Source organism: Budorcas taxicolor, chromosome 7 (assembly GCF_023091745.1).
Source record: "Budorcas taxicolor isolate Tak-1 chromosome 7, Takin1.1, whole genome shotgun sequence".
Classification (NCBI taxonomy): Eukaryota; Metazoa; Chordata; class Mammalia; order Artiodactyla; family Bovidae; genus Budorcas; species Budorcas taxicolor.
In genome coordinates, this window is record NC_068916.1 from 51378775 (window position 1) to 51398091 (window position 19317).

A 19317-nucleotide genomic window follows, 5' to 3' on the forward strand; every position below is an offset into this window, starting at 1 on the left:
CCGGAAGTGCGGAGGCCGGGCGGGAGCCGGAGAAGAGTGGAGCTAGTGTGCTAGGTTTGAGAAGTGTAGAAACACTTATCTCATCTTTGGTGCTCGGCTTCGCCTCCACAGTGTCCTGTAACCCTTCCTGGGGTCCTGTCTGCCTCATTCTCAGGTTCTTTGCCTCTTGTTCCGGAAATCCTGCTTTCTGCCGCGAGATGCCCCAGCTCGGACTCCTGCATAGGAGAGCCTGGACTGTGTTGCTTGGTCAGCTCCGGCGGCCGCCCGGTGCTGTGTGCATCAGGGCAGTCCGTTCTCATAGTCAGGTGAGCCAGACTGAGGTAGCTCTGGTCTGTCGGGGCAGGATCTCCAGGTCTGAAAGCATGGACTTTCAGCCTGTACTCCAGCCGTATTACAGTCGGTATTTAGAGTGCCCTCCATGTACCGACACAGAGCTAAGGCCTTTAGGATGCTTTATTATTAGGATGCTTTATTTATTTATAATCATCAAAGCAGTCTTGAGAGGTTGGGGTTATATTTCCATTTTATAGATGAGGAAGCGGAGGCTGCAAGGTTAAATGACTTGTGTGGCTGCGTAGTAAGGGAGCGTTTTCGTACAGGTGCACAATCCCGTATCTGAACCTTTTGGGGTCAAACACATTAAAAAAATTTTTTAAGCAAAGAATGTGATCATTCCCACTAACGACCATAAGTAAGATGAGTTCAGGTTAGAATTTACCTCAAAATGAATCTCCCTCATCCCAGTTTGTAGTTTTCAAAGATTATGGATACTTAGGAGGGGCTGTGGGCTTCACTGTCCTGACTTGGAGGATAGAATCAGCCAAAGTATGAACTACACCCTCTATATTTCTGGAAGGGTGTACAGTCTGCTGGTAATAAAATCACAGATTCTGTTTTACCTTGGGAAAGACACGGATGACTTCCTAGTACATGCTTTGTGTTATCATGACCAACAGGGTGCATGTCTTTTGTTATTTGCAGTCACAGCATCCTACTAATCTTTTTTTTTTTTTTTTTTTTAATCCATTCCTGTTTGTTCCACAGGCATTGTTCTCTGTTCTTGGAAGAAAAAGAATGGGCTGTTCTTAGGCTGGTTCTCTTCTGTCTTCTAGTTATTTTTTCCCTATCTCTAAGCCTAATGACCATTGCTGTCTTATTAACAATTTTTATTTTTTGCTCTTTGAGTGGAAACTGAGAACTGGAGATCATACTAGTCCCTACTCCTAGATGGTCAGTGGTAGTAGTCTTGGGTTTCTTTGTGCCTTCATTGTTTTTGGGTGGTTACACTTTTCCATATATTTGAAAACTCCAAATATGGTGGTTGTATTTGCAGGAAGCTTGTATGGTAAACACCTGATCTTCTATATATTGCATATACAGCTGGGTTTTTGGAAGTGCGCTGAGATTAGGATAGATAGCGTAGTGTTCAGAGTTCCTGTTGCTCAGGGCCAAAAGTATTTGCAGGTTGGTGGTGCACAGGGCCACAGTCCACATACCACAGTCCTGGCCAGTATTTGGCTGCGCTAAGTCTTAGTTGCAGCATGCAAAATCTTTTAGTTGTGGCATGGGAACTCCCAGTTGCAGCATGTGGGATCCAGAGGACCAGGGATCAAACCCAGCCCCCCTGCATTGGGAGTGTGGAGCCTTAGCTGCTGGACCACCAGGGAAGTTCCTCTGGCCAGTATGAGAGGAACTGTATCTCACATTTTTTTCTGCCAGGTTGCAGAGGCACTGTTTGCATCCCAACTGAAACCTCATCAAGAGAAGTCAAATGTTATTATCAAGACCCCAAAGGTAAATACCCCACCCTGTCCATTAAAGTGCCTTAGAGTTCTGCCCTCTGCTTCCCTTCCCAACCACTTTTAATGTTTTTATTTGTTTTGGCCATACTCTGTGTCTTACAGTGCAGGATCTTAGTTTCCTGACCAGGGATTGAACCCATATCCTAAACATAGAGTCCTAACCACTAGACCCTCAGGGAATTCCCTACTTTTAACATTTTTTTAAACTAATTTTTAAAAAGTCTTTACTATTCTGGAGGTACTGGGTGGGGCTCATAGTCATCTGATCTCAAAGTGATTTCAACTCCAGACCTTAGATTGTAGATATAGTTTAACTCTTTGTCTTAAATGGACTTGATTTTGTTTTTACTCTGGCTCCTTTTGATTTCTAGGGTACCAGAGATCTTAGTCCCCAGCAGATGGTGGTGAGGGAGAAAATTCTTAATGTGGTTGTTAGCTGCTTTAAACGTCATGGAGCAAAGGGGTTGGATACCCCGGCATTTGAACTAAAGGTAAGAGGAGAAAAAAGTACAGGAACCCCATTTCTTCACCTGCCTTATTTCCTAAAGGGCTTCTAGCCTATGTTCTGGAGTTTTCCTTTTAACCATGGCACTTTCTGTTTGACCTCTGTAGGAAATACTTACTGAGAAGTATGGAGAGGACTCTGGGCTCATCTATGATCTGCAGGATCAGGGCGGAGAGCTGTTGTCATTGCGCTATGACCTTACTGTATCCTGAGTTCTGGAGGCTTCCCTCTTTCAAACCCAGAGGGCGACTCTGGCTAACCGAGAAAGAGTGGCTCTGGGACCCTATAGTCTTATTGGCAGCAGTCTTTACTTCTCGTTTCTTCCAGAAGGGAATTCTGCCAGCACAGCCTGTCCTAGTGCCTTGTCCTTTAAAGTTTATAGTGTGTTAGGTGACCTTCCCTGGTGGTTCAGTGGTAAGACTCATGCACGGGGTGCAGGTTCGATCCCTGGTTGGGGAACTGAGATTCCCCCATGCCATGCAGTGCAGCCAAAAAAAAAAAAAAAGGTATGTCAGCATCCCTGGGGGAAGCTTGCCGAAATATAAATTCTTGACCTCTAGCTGCTGATGTTCTTAATTCTGTAGCTGGAGTGGGAGTTAGCAATCTGCATTTTAAATAGGTACTTGGGAATTAGGATGTAGGTGGTCCTTGAGCATTTGAAGAAAACTTGACCTAGAAATTGTAGACAAATCCAGGTTCTGAAGCTTGACTCTTCCAAGACAGTCAAGAATTGATCTGAGTGGGAGGGAATGCCCAGACTTGAAGTTCTTGGGTCATTTCTATCTCTGTTTCCACTGCTTTTTACAGAACTTACAGTCTTGCTAGCTGAAATTCCTTCGTCTGACACTATTTAACATATATTGATTGCTAAGCCATGGGTATAGTGAGAAAGGAGACAAAGAAAGCCCTTGTTCTAATTCTGGTGGGTGAGATCTGATTGATAGAGCCCTAGTCCTCCCTAATGTCCTTCCACTGGGCCTAAACTTTGGATGCAGTATCGTTCTTCCTTAACCTATTTATGTGAGGTCCCTTTTGCTCGTTATCTGGCCATGAATAAAGTGAAGAAGATGAAACGCTATCATGTTGGAAAAGTGTGGCGGCGGGAGAGCCCAACCATAGTCCAAGGCCGCTACCGGGAGTTCTACCAGTGTGTAAGAGACCTGATGGAGGCAGCATGGTTTGATAGTTCTGGGGACCACAACCGGGGAACTGGCTGCTCAGTAATTTTTTTCCCATCTTTTTTTTGCTGCAGGATTTTGACATTGCTGGTCAATTTGACCCTATGATCCCTGATGCAGAATGTTTGAAGATCATGTGTGAAATCCTTAGCGAATTGCACTTGGGGGATTTTCTCATTAAGGTGAGGCCAGAGCTGAGGATTGAGAGGCGAAGTCTGTATTTGGCCTAATGCTGTCTCAACTGTCTCAAGACATAGGTGACACCAGCCATTGAGCCTATAGCTCTAGGATTTTCTTTGTACAGGTGTTGCATTTAATATCTATATCTGTATAATCATTCTGTGAAACTTCTGTTCCTTTTGAGTCAGGAGAGTTGAGACTGCCATTGTTTTGATGGAGAGGTCATTGACAAGGCATTTGGGTTGCTTCCATTGAGTTCACAGGTCAATGACCGGCGGATTTTGGATGGGATATTTGCTGTCTGTGGTGTTCCTGAAAGCAAGTTCCATGCCATTTGCTCTTCGGTAGACAAACTAGACAAGGTAACGAAGAAGACATGCTTCAGTAGACCCTGTCTTCAAACCTATACCCTTAGAGGAGATTGTGGCCAGAAGTGAGTTATTTCTGGGAGGAATGTAAGGAGACATTTGAAACAAGACCTGAATTTTGCTGTGCAGTGGAGATTATGGCTAGATTTCCTAAGCTGCCTCTAACTGTGCTGAGTTTAGTGTTAGCTACTTGTGACATACATAATGAATGAAACAAGATGTCCTTTTCCATTTAGAGAAAGAGGGATCTTGGGGCTAGCCTAATATTTAGATGTTTGTGCAGATATCTTGGAAAGATGTGAGACATGAGATGGTGGTAAAGAAAGGCCTGGCTCCTGAAGTGGCTGATCGAATTGGGGATTATGTCCAATGTCATGGTAAGAACCAGTGTTTTTTATTTTAGAGGTACGTGATAGAACCAGAGTAAGGGTGATCCGTGTATAACTTCTGCCTCTGAAACAGCTCCTTTCCATAAATGTGCTAAGTTCCAGAGCCTGGTTTGAATTTAATAACCTTTTTACTTACTGTCCTGGAGAAGGAAATGGCAACCCACTCCAGTATTCTTGCCTAGAGAATCCCATGGACGGAGGAGCTTGGTGGGCTACAGTCCACGGGTCGCAAAGAGTCGGACACAACTGAGTGACTTCACTTTACTTACTGTAACTAGTTATGTCTTCAGATGTCAAAAATGGAGGTAGATGAGGGAAATCTGGTCGGATGTGATCAAGATCTTTTATTTTTATTTTTTTTAAATGAGGAGGACTTGTTGGAGCACATTAGGGTTAAATTTGAATGAAACATATCTGGGTGTATAGCACAGACCTTATTTCTCCCCACATGTTTCCCCAGGTGGGATATCCTTGGTGGAGCAAATGTTCCAGGATCCCAGACTATCCCAGAACAAGCAGGCCCTAGAGGGGTTGGGAGACCTGAAGCTGCTGTTTGAATACTTGACTGTATTTGGAGTTGCTGAGAAGGTTAGCTGAGTAGGGAGTTGACCTCTTGCTGTGTCTAGGGCTCTCAGGGTCCTGAGTCTTTTGTGACATTGACTATAACTTTGTCTCTGCAGGTCTCCTTTGACCTGAGCTTGGCTCGAGGCCTGGACTACTATACAGGAGTGATCTATGAAGCAGTGCTGCTACAGACCCCAGTGCATGCTGAGGAGGAGCCACTGAATGTGGGCAGCGTGGCTGCTGGTGGTCGCTATGATGGGCTGGTGGGCATGTTTGACCCCAGAGGCCACAAGGTGCCATGTGTGGGGCTCAGCATTGGGGTAGAGCGAATCTTCTCCATTGTGGAGCAGAGGATGAAGGTAGGTCCTTGGTAGGGTTAGAGTGGGGCTGCATACCTTAAAAACTCGTTTCTGGAGGTGCAGTTGGACTGTTTTTTGATGATTGTTTTTGATTTTTGAAATATTGGTGCAAAAGAAGTTTTTATTAGTTTACTTTCTCTCTCTCTTTTACTAGACTTTTGGTGAGAAGATACGGACCACAGAGACCCAAGTGTTTGTGGCCACACCACAGAAGAACTTTCTTCAAGAACGGTTGAAGCTAATTGCAGAGCTTTGGGATGCTGGGATCAAGGTATAAAGGAGCTAAAATCCACACCATCTAGGTAGAATTCGTGCACCAGGCCCACTTCTAGCTTATACCTAGGGTGGAACTCAAGACCTTTCTAGTCTTCACTGGAGTATCTTCTTAGGGTACAAGTAGGCTAGCTACTTACTTTTTAGATATGTTTGCTCCTGGGATTTCAGTGGTATACTTAACTTCTAAATTCCCTATTCTTAACTTCACCCTTTTCAGGCAGAGCTGATGTATAAGAACAACCCTAAACTACTACCCCAACTGCACTACTGTGAGAACATGGGAATTCCACTGGTGGTCATCATTGGTGAGCAAGAACTGAAGGAAGGGGTCATCAAGCTCCGTTCAGTGCCCAGCAGGGAGGAGGTGAGTCAGGCCAGCCAGAAATAGAAGGGACCAACTGTTTCTACCTTTCTTAGATTCTTTGAGAAATATGTATATTTTAGCTGTGGAAGTATCTCCAGGGTTAATAGTGATAGAGGTGAATGCGGCTCCATCCGGGGAAACCATTATAGCTGATGATTGGCTGGATGGGCAGAAGGACAAGTGAAATCTCCATGGGTATTTCAAGATTAATCAACAAACAGACATAGACTAGGTGTTTGAATCACTTTAGTCTTGAGGGGGAACATTCTCCAGGTCAGGTTGAAGCACATACTCCTCCCTACTGGTTGCCGAAGTAGTGGGAGCAGTTGGAGAGTTAAATGAATCCAGAAGAATAGAGGCTAAGAAATCTAGTATCACTCTCTAGTTTGTCATGTGAGGGTTCTCTTATGTTTCAGGTGGCCATTAAACGGGAAAATCTAGTGGCTGAAGTTCAGAAACGACTGTCTGAGTCTTGATCATTACCTGAATGCCATCTGCTGATCTTTGTAGAAAAGGTTTCGCCTAGGACTGACTTCCTAATGGACTTCACACCTGATGGCCAGAATGGATGACAAGTGTGTCTGGATCCTTCATCCTTTCTGCATACAGAACTGTAGAACGCTCTGAGGACTCCTAGGCTAGTGTGAGCAGCTATGCCTGGGCACAGATGGCTGGTATGTGAAAGAGATACGCTCTAACTGCCAAGGCAGATGGCAGATTTGAAATGCCATTGAACGCTACCAACAATGTGCTGAGATGGTTGCTGTCAGCAAGTTTCTTGGAAAGTCACCTCAGATTGAGAGGATTCTGAACCATTGAGATCAAAAGTCAAATATTTAGCCTTCCACTATGGCTTCTGGAAAGTTTGTCCAAAACCTAGTCATGGGCTGTCCAGGGAGTTTTGGGGAGACAGCAAGGACGGGAAATGACTTCTTTCTGTTTTGTTTGAGAACAGAGATGCTATCCTAAGGGCATTGCACTGCCCGTATTGATGTGACATCTCTCTAGCCCATCCACTGTTAATAATAACAGGGTGAGCCTGTTTGTTTAATCTTGATTGTTGAACTTAATAGGTGACCTGACAAGATGGAGATATGTTTTGGGGGCCCATTACCTGTGCCGGCATCACTTCTCTGACTTCCATGTCCTGCCATGGAGGTAGCTGTTCTTGAAGTGGTTGTATAATATATTAAATAAAATTTTAATGGAGTAGTTTGAGTAATTGTTATCAAGGCGTTGGTTTGCGTAGGCCATGGAAAACCCTTGAGTGTACACGGGAGGATTCTGTGAACTAGGAGTAATCTCCCTGGGGTGATGTTTCTGTATTGAGTGAAGGAAGTGACCACAGTTCCCTCTTCCCCCAACTTAGAGATAAAGTCACACCACTGAATCAGTGTATAGTGAGACATCTGCTAGAGTTCTTCACGGGAGTTTTGCTGATACCCACCTTCCCAAGTCCGATCATGTTGTTTAAACTGTGCCCTATGGAGTTGGTGATGGAGAGGGAAGCCTGGCGTGCTGCGATTCATGGGGTCGCAAAGAATCGGACACGACTGAGCGACTGAACTGAACTGAAACTGATGGATTGAATGACCCTAATGTACTCAGCTGGAGGAAGAATGAGTGAACCAAAGGGTGGTAGCAGTGCTTCAAGATAAAGAGACAAACTGCAAAAAGCGATTTGTATTTGTGTGTTGGGAAGGCTGCAATTTTTTCAGTTAAGTGCTCTGAGCCCGTATTTTTAGTGCTTGCGGTGAATCACTAAAGTGAAGCATTTGAGACCGTATAACAGCGCTTCAGCCTAAAATGTTTGGCAACTCCTGAAATGCACGCAAGTTTATTAGACTAGATCAGAGAGCACTGATCTGAATCTTATTTTCCTCTTGTTAAGATGAGTTGAATCTGCCTGTTTTGAAAGCCAGGACGAAAACGTTTGCAGGCGCCCTTACTTCCGTGTTGCTTCATACTTCCCTTACGCATGCGCCATTTCCTTGGCGCGGAGGCGGGGCTGACAATCGTGTTTTCGAAGCCCTCCAGTTCTTCGCTCGTTTAGAACACGAGACTCTAAGCTGATTGGAGGCAAGCTTGCTTTACGGCTCAAGGCCGCTTTTTACGGCATTTTCCGGCTTCCCATTCACTTCGCAGTGAAGATGGCGTCAGGCAGTGGGGTAGGTGTTGTGTGTGAGGAGGCTTGGAGTCGCGGGTAGAGGGTGGCTTCTCGGCGTTGAATATTCCACACCCAGCTGGCTTCCCGACGCCTCTTCGCAACATAATGGCTCCAGTTCAAGAGCTCCCCAGTGAGGCTCTCGCGCAGGGTCTGTGGAACCGGGGAGGGCTCGGGTTGGGGTCCTGAGGTAACCTTAGCCTCCTGGTGGTGTCCGGAGAGGCTTCACTCTCTTCAGGTCCTGGGCCACCTTGGCAGCGTGGACGCGGTTTCTTCAGTTTTTCCAGGAGTTGGACACGATTAGCGGCGAATCTTAAGCGCATTTTTCTTCCCCTAGACAAAAAACTTGGACTTTCGCCGAAAGTGGGACAAAGATGAATATGAGAAGCTCGCCGAGAAGAGGCTCACGGAAGAGAGAGAAAAGAAGGATGGTGGGTACTTGCTCCATTAAGTGCTAACTGTGTTGTAGAGGCGATGCAGTGGTTGGAGAGTGAGTGGGTGGGGAGTTGAAATGCGCTGTCCTCCATACTTCTGTAATATCTGGCAGAGTATTGCCTCCCTAGTTCTCGATTTCTTCAGGTATAAGGTGAAAGCGAGATGGATTGAAGTGCTTTTGAGGTGCTTTCCAGCTCTGTGATTTTCGGCTTGCTTGCTCTGCCTTTGCTTGGCTCATTTAGTACTTTCCTCCGGTACAGAGAAGAGAGTGGAATCCTTAGTAGCGACAGGAGGAGGAGTATTTCGCTGCTGTGTGTTAACTACTATTGAAGAGCCTCTTTTTCTCTCAGCAGGAAAGATGGTATTATTTAACCTAGCGTCTAGGACTGTTCTCTGTGCGATAGACAGTGTCAGGGAGTTGGTGCTCCTCTTCTAGAGATTCCACTATGTAGAAAGAAATATCTTCCTTTCTCGTCTGTTTTCAAACCGTACATTCTTCTGCCTTCTTCCACACCAGGTTACACACTCTAAACCTTTTAGTTTTTATGTAACTTGTATAATAGTGCTTGGCATGCAACAGATTATTTCCTAAATATTGGTCTCCCTTTTAAGAGTAGTCTTGCTGTTCTTTTAAAAGGTTGCTTTTTGTGCAGATTCACAACTCTTGCCTTCAGTTAATTAATGCATTTAAAAAATTGCTTTTAGATTCTTTGGCTTTAAAGTGGAGAAAAGATGTAGAGAGTTAAGAATTGCTTGTCATTTTTTTGTGTTGAGCTTCTCCTTAGCTGCTGCTACAAGTGACTGTTGTGTCCTTTGCTTCATGTTTCACAAAAGAAGTGAAAGTAGACCTCTGGATTTTGGACTTTATGCATTTCTTTTCCTTTCTGGTTAAGGAACTCTAATAATGAAGGGACTTCCTTCCCAATTATATTTCAGGAAAACCAGTGCAGCCAGTTAAGCGAGAGCTTCTCCGGCATAGGGACTACAAGGTGGACCTGGAATCCAAACTCGGAAAGACAATTGTCATTACCAAGACTACCCCACAGTCTGAGATGGGAGGGTGAGTGGCTTTTCATCTTTCTCTGCAGCCAGGAAATGTTATGCTCAGTACCTGCCCCCAGAATAACAACCTTGTTTCCTGTAATTCCATCCATTTCCTTCCAGGGTCTCTAGTTAACATGTCTGTAAGAGGGGGTTACTCTGTAGGCTTCTTCATATTAGCACTATATCTACTTCTTAATATTTTAAAAGGGATTATTTGTTCTCCTTCCAAAGGAAGAAATGAAGGAAAGGACTACTGAGGAGATTTCTAGGGGAGAAATTAGGTGCAACTAAAATGGAGCCCAGAAACTGTTGACCATGAATAAAGGGAGTTGAGGTTCAAGACTGGCTACAGAAGTTGTAGTTATGTATTTTCTGGTTGTGCACCTTCCTCCTAGACCCTTACCTTTAGGAGGAAAGGTCTCACAAGAACTCTTCATCTTTTTGCCTAACACTACTACTCTGTCTAGGTGTGTTTTCCAGCAGGAGCATAACACAGATAACAATAAGTGACACTTCTCTGAGCTGCTTCTCTGAGTAAACTCACTGTTAACTTTCCTCTTTGTGTTAGTTATCTATTGCTATTTCTGTTAATACATTAACCCAGTATTTAGCAGCATAAAACAAAGAATAGCTCACAATATCTCACATGGGTAAGTAATATGGAAAAGGCTTATCTAAGTAGTTCTGGCTCAGGGTCTCTCACAAAGCTGACATCAGGGTATCTGCTGGGTCTGCATTCATCCGAGGTGTAAGTGGGGCTGAAGGATCTTTGTCCAAACTGTGTCACGTGACTGTGATTTGGAGGCCTCAGTTCTATGCTCTATGGGCCACTCCATAGTGCTGCTCACAACAAAGCAAGTGGCTTCCCCAGAGTAGGTGACCTACATGAACAGATTAAGCAGAATGCATGTTTTTTTAAAAAAACCTAATCTTGGAAGTGACATAGCATCACTTTTGATATAATTTATTGATCACATGGACTAACCCTGGTACAAATTGGGAAGGGCCTATATAGGGTAGGAATATAGGTGGCATCATTGTGGGGGCCATCTTGGAGGCTGGAAGCCACACTCTTCCAAGAGCAAAGGCTTTGTGGAAATGAGAAGTGTCTCCTCTAAAAAGAATTTTTACCTAAATATTATCAGTTTCTTGGCTGAAAACGATAAAATCTTTATAAGCAAATTTGAAGCTAGTGTTGTTTCTTTTTGTTTTCTAGATACTACTGCAATGTCTGTGACTGTGTGGTGAAAGACTCCATTAACTTCTTGGATCACATTAATGGAAAGAAACGTAAGGCTTGGAGGTAGATTGTGATTGAGGCTGAGATTGAATTTTGGTGATGGGGTAAGGGAGAGGGTAGTTTCTATTGAGCCTCTTTTTTACGTCTAGGGCATTCTCTAGTTCCTTCAGCATAGGCCATTCTTTACCTTTATTTAATGTTCCTGGAGTCCATGAGGTGAAAATATGTTCGAGGCTCTCGACAAGTCCAAAACATGGTTTTCTCCTGGGCCCAACTACTGGTGTGCATTTGCTCAGTAAGAGTAGTTGAAAGCTGCTTTATCTTGTTATTGGGGGCTGCTGCCAAGAAGTTTTTTTTAGTCCCAATATTTTTTACTGCATGTTTTATGAGTTTTTGGTTTTGTTTTTAATGTCAGGAAAAGACTTTTTGAGGGACTTAGGAAGTTTTAAGAACCTTACCTTTTTTTCTGTTGACCCTACCCAGATCAGCGAAACCTGGGTATGTCTATGCGTGTGGAACGTTCCACCTTGGATCAAGTGAAGAAACGTTTTGAAGTAAACAAGAAGAAGATGGAAGAGAAGCAGAAGGATTATGATTTTGAGGAACGGATGAAAGAACTCAGAGAAGAGGTAGGCTCTACTATCCTTCTCTCCCTTCTCCTTCAGCTTTAAATTTTATGTTATGAATCATGAGTGGGCTCTTTTCCTCATTCCACTCCCACTCCCAGAGGAGAATTATGTCTCCTGAACTCCTATACAGTAAGGGAAACATTTATTGCCCTTGTTTGGGACTCTCATAATCTAAAAGAAATGGCTCTAAACCTGTCCTTTTTTTCTAAACTTTCTGGGCCGTACTTTTTTTTTTCTTTTTACTACCTGAGTTATTAATTAAGTGCACCTAGTCTCCATTCGGAGAAGGCAGTGGCAACTCACTCCAGTATTCTTGCCTGGAAAATCCCATGGGTGGAGGAGCCTGATAGGCTGCAGTCCATGGGATCGCTAAGAGTCAGACACGACTAAGCAACTTCACTTTCACGCTTCACTTTCATGCATTGGAGAAGGACATGGCAACCCACTCCAGTGTTCTTGCCTGGAGAATCCCAGGGACAGAGGAGCCTGGTGGGCTGCCATCTATGGGGTCGCACAGAGTCGGACACGACTGAAGCGACTTAGCAGCAGCAGTCTCCATTAGGCCTGTGGAACCAGGCTAACTGGGTCAGAATTCTGTTTCCTCCACTTAACTGGCTGTGAATCTTGGACAAGCTATATAACCTCTCTGTACCTCTGTTTCCTCATATTAGAGATCTTAGTATGTAATATACATGAAGCACTTAGACCATCTCCTGGCTTATACTGTATGCCCTGTGGCTTTTCTCCTATCACCTTGTTGTGAGCTAGAGATGAACTGGGATGTAGGATTAAGAAATGCTTTCCACAGGCTGAAACTTCTCTTTCCTGTCCCTTAGAATCTTTACTGTGGCTTTTCCTCTGCTCTTGAAATTTTACTTGTCTATATTTTTCTTCTAAAGATGGGAAGGACACTCACCTTTCTGTTTCAGCAAGATTTGCTCAGGAGTCTGAACTGATTCTGAGTGATTTCCCCTCTAGGAGGAAAAGGCCAAAGCCTACAAGAAAGAGAAGCAGAAGGAGAAGAAAAGGAGGGCGGAAGAGGACTTGACATTTGAGGAGGATGATGAGATGGCAGCTGTGATGGGCTTTTCTGGCTTTGGTTCCACCAAGAAGAGTTACTGAGGCTTTCTATGCTTGGCTTTTTGCTGGGCCTAACTGTGTGTGTGTGGGTGTCATTTTGGGGGAGGTACTGGGGAAAGTTGGTAAGAGTGGCAATGGGGAGGGCTAGAGGGTGGGTGTTTCTGGTTTTCCTCTGCCTTGGGAGAGAGCACAGAATGCAAAGGAACATGCTGTGGCATATTCCGTCAGCCTCAGTACATCACTGGAGACACAGGACCTCTGACCATCTGATTTCCCAATAAAGAAAAACCCCTCTTCTGAGGCTGCTTTCCCGAAACTCCCTTGAATCTTTCCCTCTTCATCTGTCCATCTCTTATCTGAGCATCCTACATTTATCCTGTGTTCTGCCTTTGTTTTAATTTTGACTCAGCCTACAGCAGAAGGGTTCTCTGGGTCCCCAGTTTCCAGTTGACAGTATATCCTTGACTCCCCCTTCCCGCCCTCCAACCTCTCTCCATCTCCCTTGTGGTTCTCTGGCCACCTGTGCATGCATGTGTACTTCTGCCTGGATCTGTGGTATGTGCGGGTGCGTGTGCATGAATCTGTCACATAGAGGGAGCCTGAGCTAGAGCCTCAAGAGCATCGCTGCCTTGGGGCCTGGTGTTCTCAGCTTCTTCAGAGCATGTAACAGGAAATTAAATGGGATGAGTGGTGTGGTTTTTGTTTGGTGAGTTTTTAAACTTTTGTTCTTCATATGTAAAATCTGTTCAGCTTTTCCTATTTGTTTCATTTTATTGAAGATTACCCTGTTTTTGTCTTCCTTGTAAGCAGGCTCTTGGAAGAACCTGTTTGATGCAAAAAAGAAAAAGGAAAAAACCTCATATGGGAGCCCTTGGGTCTCAGAGGCTGTTCAACATGTATAATAAATGACATTGACTGGGCCTATTTCACATTTGGTGGGAACATTCCATATTCTTCCCTGTGTATTGTTTTTTTTTCTTCCCCACACTTTTTCTTCTCCCTGTATTTGAGCCCTGTCACTTTTTTTCTAGATTTCCTTCAAGACGAGTTATAATTCCCTCTGATGGGATCTGTGCCTGGAGGAGTCTAAAAAAACTTTCCCTATTTTTTAGCCTCCTTTGATCTGCTGGTTTTGGAACAGCAGAGCTCAGGGTTGAAAACTTAGTGTTTTCTTAACTATCTGCAGTTAGGCTAGGCACAGGGTTCTCAGTTTTGCACTGTTGACATTTTGGCCTGGATAATTCTTTGTTGTGGGGGCACCCTTGTGTGTTGTAGGATATTTAGAGTATCTTTAGCATCTACTCACTAGTTGCCAATAGCACCTTCTCCAAGTTGTGACAGTTAAAGATGTCTGTGTCCCCTGGAGGTTGGGATGGAGGGACAGAATTCCTTCCCCTAGCCCCACTGAGAACCATTAAGAAGCTGCCTTGCCTAGTTTGGTCTAACTTGAGAATTAGATGGCACAGACTGGTTAAAGTAAAAACAACTTTGGTATTCTCTGGGTCAGATACTATGCCAGGTCCCAGGGATGCAGAGCAGGGGCAGGGGGAAATCAGTTCCTTAAAGTAAAAAAACAAATGGTAATTACAAGAGTTTTAAGCAAGTGAATTCTATAGCAACGTTAGTTGGTTCTGTACCTTGAAAAGTGGGCTCTATTTTGGTTAACAAGGCTGCTACCATATGGGTTGTTGACATTTTCTGCCTCATCTAGCTCTTCTGACACCTTTATGTAGCATCTGAACCACTTGTGGGTCCCTCAGAGTACTGTATACTCTTCCCTTTGGACTTATGTGCAAAATTTCCTTACTGTCAGACATATCTTTTTCCTAATTTTATTTCTGATGCTGAATCTTGCCACTGGAAACACTGAGATCATCATTACTGGTTCAAAATTTCTCCTACAGTATTTGTTGTAGGCATATTAGTTGGTGCTTTCCTTGGCAGGATTCTGTGTTCTACAGGTCCTCTGGTAAGAATCTGCCTTTGTCCCCTGGGTCCTTTTGTTCCCCCTTTCAAGACAGACTGGAGAATTTGTCAATGTGCTGAGTTCCTTCAGTGCTTCAGTATTCTTCAGGCAGCTAATTAGCTTGACTTCAAGTGATTTCCCTCCCGTTTTGATACTGGTGGAATCTGACTTCTGGTTACCTCTACTGAAAAGCAATTTTGAAGTCCATTTTCTCTACGTTCCCTTGGGACTGGCAAATGGTTTGAGTTTCCAAGGGATCTGTCTAGCTCATGGGTGTTAAGAGGGATTCAAGCTGGTGAATTAAAAGTGGGGGACGAAGGAGATGGGATGGAAATTTAGGAGTCTAGAGCAATCCTAGAAGAATTTCTCAGAAGAGAAACTTTCTTGATGTTTGTGGTCTTTCTAAAAATCCAAGGAAATTTTGCATTCTGATTGAAGAGTTTGTCTGTCACTGGCCGACGTGAGTTCATTCATTCAGTGAGTTCTGAGATGCTGAACTTGTTCTAGGTCCTGGTAGTATCTTCTGGGACAAGGTATCAAGGCCCCAGCTATCATGGAATGTACATTCTTCTGGTGGAATTGCCAATTAAAGTATTTAGGGAACAAAAGATCTGTATGGCTTCTGATGATTCTTTGGCTTCTGGCACCCCCAGGGCCTCTCAAATCTCTCCCATAACTTCCAAAAATTTAAATATGAAGAGTCTTTAATCCAGCAATTCTACTTGTATAAGTATCTTGTCCTAAAAACAGACTTGCTTATGTATATATACACACAAGGATATTTAGTGTAGCTATAACTGAAACATTTAAAGTAAAAATAGTACATTTATACTCAAGTAAAATTCAGCCATTACAGTATGTATGAATTAGATCTATATACATACCGACAAGCTCTCCAAGACATGTTAACAAAATAATACCCAACCAACTAATCCCCAATAAGCCTACCTGCGCCCCTCTCTCCCACCAGTCAAGACTATAGGGTGTATAGAACTGAAGGGATGCACACTGAAGTCGTAAACATGGTTAACGAGAAAAGTAGGAATTGTGGCTGTTTACAGTATACACAAAAGGAATAGGGTATTCATATGCAGTTTCTAATAATTTTGTGAAACAGTAACAAGTAATACTACATAATACCTGGGAATTGTGTAACAGTTCTGGGATAACAGTTCTGTGTAACAGGCTGGGATAGGCGCCCTAGGGTTTACCTGGTTAGCTGCAAATTTCCAAGATAAGGCCCGAATAACAAATCTGACTCAGGGCACTCTGAAAATTGTTAAGTTCACTTAGCTGCCCTGTGTGTGGGGGCGGGGCGGGGTGGGGAGGGGCGGTGTTGTCGAGGGAGCAAGAGGCTGGAGAAGACCTCCAGAGACTAGTTGACCAGGTGACTGCCGAGTAATAGAAGGGAAAGGGCCCGGAAGCAACTGCGGAAGAGCTTACTAGGAGATAGGAGAGGGGAGACTTGGGCCCTTCTCACTGTTGTGTGTCCACAGGTGCGCACTCCAAGTATCTGGACTGGGGATGGGGGAGCAGATGGGTTTACTAAAGTCTCCAAGTTAGCCTAGATCACGTATACTCTGATTGGTTTAGTATGACGCAACTCTTGCTCAGCAGTCAAGAGGACATAATACAGTCAGTTTTCCCGGACTGGCCGTAGCTCAGCGGTTCCTTCGACTACAAGGTGATTAAATTACTCTCTCTGAGGGTGGTTCGAGACCCGCGGGCGCTCTCCAGTCCTTTTGCTGCAGTCCCACCTTCGTTTTCCCCGTGATCTCGCTTGGAAACAGCGTTTTGAGATTCCTACCCCGCCGGGAGTGCCAAAGTGACTACCTTTCCCAGTGGTTGTTTAGCCTCCCGTTCGACTAGGAACCGGGGATCCTTGGAGAAATGCCTGGTTCTAGAACTGGGGCAGGAAATAACAGAGGTGAACCTAGCGCATCTTGGATTCGCCTAGTATTTCTCGGAAGTAAGGAAGTGCTAACCTCCCCCCACCCACCCCTCACCCCCCCCCCCCCCAAAAAAAAACCTTTGAAAACTACGTTTGATGTTAAGTAACGTTTGCGTTTTTGTTTCAGTAGTTATCCGTTATATTTCTGTCTTTTCTAAGTCCTCAAATAACTTTTCCATAGGTGGCTGTATGATTTACTTTGTCAGCTATATCTTGACTCCCTCTTATTACTTATATGTGCTGTGCTAAGTCATTTCAGTTGTGTCTGACTCTGCGACCCCATGGACTCCCCAGAGGAGCCCGTCAGGCTCCTCTGTCCATGGAATTCTCCAGGCAATAATACTGGAGTGGATTGCCGTTTGCTCTTCCAGGGGATCTTCCCGACCGAGGGATGGAACCTACCTCTCCTGTGGCTCCTGCAATGCAGGCGAATTCTTTACCGCTGAGGCAACCCATTACTTATATAAAGATCAATTATTTTATCCTTTTTTCCCCTTTCTCTCCTCCCAAATTGAGACATATTGTTTTCAGAAAACAATTTGCATACTCTTTCCCGTCCTTGTTACCCCCTTTATTTTACTTGCAGATCTACAACTAATTAGTATATTTAACACTAACCATCATGATGCTTTCTGAATTTTCCGGTTAGTTCTTGGTTGGATGAAACTAATTTTCTAGTAAATTCCTCAAAAGAGGCTCCTGAGTACAGTATTCTGAGTTCTTGCATATTTAATACTGATTTTCTATAGCCTTAGTATATAAAGGACATATTGGTTGGATGTAAAATCTTGGGTCTTGCTTCTTTTCTGAAGGGTGTTTAAAAACTTATTTGCTGCCTTTCTTGTGTGCTGTTGTGAAACCTGTTACCAACCTGATTTTTTTCCTTCCTAAGTAATTTGGTCATTTTGCTTGAAGCCCAGAAGATTTTTTTTTCTTCAAATCTAATTGATTTTTCTAGGATACCTCAGTTCTATTTTTAAATTATTTGAGAAAATTCCATACTGTTTCTATAGTGGCTGCACCAACTTATGTTCCCACCAACAGTGTATGAGGATTCTCTTTTTTCCACATTCTTGCCAACAGTTTTCATTTATTGTCTTTTTGATGATAGCCATTCTGACAGGTGTGAGGTGGTATTTCTTTGTGGTTTTGTTTTACATTTCCCTGATGATTAGTGATATTGAGCATTATTCTATGCAACCTGGAAGCTAGGTCAGTTTTCTTTGTTTTTTAATATTGTAAAATACACAGAAAAAATTTACCATCTTAACCATTTTTAAGAGTACAATGGATGGATTTAACTCAATGGAATTAACTATGTTCATATTCTTATGCAACCATCACCACTGTCCATCTCCAGAACTTTCTTCATCTTGCAAAACTGAAACCATATCTATTAACTCTCCACCCCCACCTTGCCCCTAGCTTCTGGCAACCACCATTCTACTTCCTGTCGCTATGAATTTGACTACTTTAGGAAACTCATATAAATGAAATTGTCAGTATTTGTCTTTCTGTGACTGGCTTATTTCATTTAGTATAATGTATTGTGGCATGTGATAGGATTTCCTGGATATATACCCAGAAGTGGAATTGTTGGATTATATGGTAATTTTGGACTTCCCTGGTGGCTCAGACGGTAAAGCGTCTGCCTACAATCCCTGGGTCAGGAAGATCCCCTAGAGAAGAAAATGGCAGCCCACTCCAGTATCCTTGCATAGAAAATCCCATGGATGGAGGAACCTGGTAGGCTACATATGGGGTCACAAAGAGTTGGACACAACTGAACGACTTCACTTTCATTGTAATTTTATTTTTAGTTTCTGAGGAGTCTCCATACTGTTTTCCATGGCAGCTGTACAATTTTACATTCCTATCAATAGTGCACAAGGATTTCAATCTCTCCATATCATTGACATTTGTTATTTTGTTTTTTTAATAGTATTCATCTTAATGGGTATGAGATGATTCCTCTCTATTCTCCTATGTTATTTTTCTAGTAGGTCTGCATCCATATATTGTTAGTATTTTTATTTAGTTCAGTTCAGTCGCTCGGTCGTGTCTGACTCTTTGCGACCCCATGGACTGCAGCACGCCAGGCCTCCCTGTCTATCACCAACTCCCGGAGTTTACTCAAACTCATGTCCATTGAGTCAGTGATGCCATCCAACCATCTCATCCTCTGTCATCCCCTTCTCCTCCTGCCTTCAATCTTCCCCAGCATCAAGGTCTTTTCAAATGAGTCAGCTCTTCGCATCAGGTGGCCGAAGTATTGGAGTTTCAGCTTCAACGTCATTCAGGACTGATCTTTAGGATGGACTGGTTGGATCTCCTTGCAGTCCAAGGGACTCTCAAGAGTCTTCTCCAACAACACAGTTCAAAAGCATCAGTTCTTTGGCGCTCACCTTTCTTTATGGTCCAACTCTCACATCCATACGTGACTACTGGAAAAACCATAGCCTTGACTAGACGGACCTTTGTCGGCAAAGTAATGTCTCTGCTTTTTAATATGCTGTCTAGGTTGGTCATAACTTTCCTTCCAAGGAGTAAGCGTCTTTTAATTTCATGGCTGCAGTCACCATCTGCAGTGATTTTGGAGCCCCTCCCCCCAAATAAAGTCTCTCACTGTTTTCACTGTTTCCCCGTCTATTTGCCATGAAGTGATGGTGCCAGATGCCATGATCTTAGTTTTCTGAATGTTGAGCTTTAAGCCAACTTTTTCACTCTCCTCTTTCACTTTCATCAAGATTCTCTTTAGTTCTTCTTCTTTCTGCCATAAGGGTGGTGTCATCTGCATATCTGAGGTTATTGATATTTCTCCTG

At 43.6% G+C, this 19317-nt stretch overlaps 2 protein-coding genes across 4 annotated transcripts; both read left to right on the plus strand.

Moving 5' to 3' along the window:
* The first annotated feature begins 25 nt into the window (after positions 1-25).
* Positions 26-7189, plus strand: LOC128050437 (histidine--tRNA ligase, mitochondrial). 3 transcript variants are annotated; one of them, XM_052642689.1, is made up of 13 exons: positions 26-305; positions 1720-1794; positions 2174-2293; positions 2415-2510; positions 3333-3458; positions 3560-3667; positions 3929-4027; positions 4317-4410; positions 4883-5010; positions 5103-5345; positions 5500-5616; positions 5839-5985; positions 6402-7189. In XM_052642689.1, exons 1-13 carry the CDS (start codon positions 198-200, stop codon positions 6459-6461), a joined length of 1521 nt encoding a protein of 506 aa, XP_052498649.1. In that variant the 5' UTR covers positions 26-197; the 3' UTR covers positions 6462-7189. The 3 variants fall into 3 exon arrangements, with proteins under 3 accessions (XP_052498649.1, XP_052498650.1, XP_052498651.1); XM_052642690.1 differs by having other exon boundaries at positions 6496-7189; XM_052642691.1 differs by having other exon boundaries at positions 5839-5926.
* An 877-nt stretch (positions 7190-8066) lies between these two features.
* On the plus strand, positions 8067-15073 carry ZMAT2 (zinc finger matrin-type 2). The gene is made up of 6 exons (XM_052643042.1): positions 8067-8153; positions 8487-8580; positions 9521-9644; positions 10845-10918; positions 11352-11497; positions 12476-15073. The coding sequence occupies exons 1-6, from the start codon at positions 8136-8138 to the stop codon at positions 12617-12619; spliced, it is 600 nt and encodes a 199-aa protein (XP_052499002.1). The 5' UTR covers positions 8067-8135; the 3' UTR covers positions 12620-15073.
* The last annotated feature ends 4244 nt before the right edge of the window (positions 15074-19317 follow it).

What these genes read in the sequence shown, in the direction of transcription:
- ZMAT2 (XM_052643042.1), top strand. An exon ending in CCACAGTCTGAGATGGGAGG is followed by an intron (nt 9,645 to 10,844) that starts GTGAGTGGCTTT and finishes TTTGTTTTCTAG; the next exon opens with ATACTACTGCAATGTCTGTG. An exon ending in TGAAAGAACTCAGAGAAGAG is followed by an intron (nt 11,498 to 12,475) that starts GTAGGCTCTACT and finishes TTTCCCCTCTAG; the next exon opens with GAGGAAAAGGCCAAAGCCTA.
- LOC128050437 (XM_052642689.1), top strand. Translation starts at nt 198, where the DNA reads ATGCCCCAGCTCGGACTCCTGCATAGGAGAGCCTGGACTGTGTTGCTT. An exon ending in GGATTATGTCCAATGTCATG is followed by an intron (nt 4,411 to 4,882) that starts GTAAGAACCAGT and finishes ATGTTTCCCCAG; the next exon opens with GTGGGATATCCTTGGTGGAG. An exon ending in TTGTGGAGCAGAGGATGAAG is followed by an intron (nt 5,346 to 5,499) that starts GTAGGTCCTTGG and finishes CTCTTTTACTAG; the next exon opens with ACTTTTGGTGAGAAGATACG.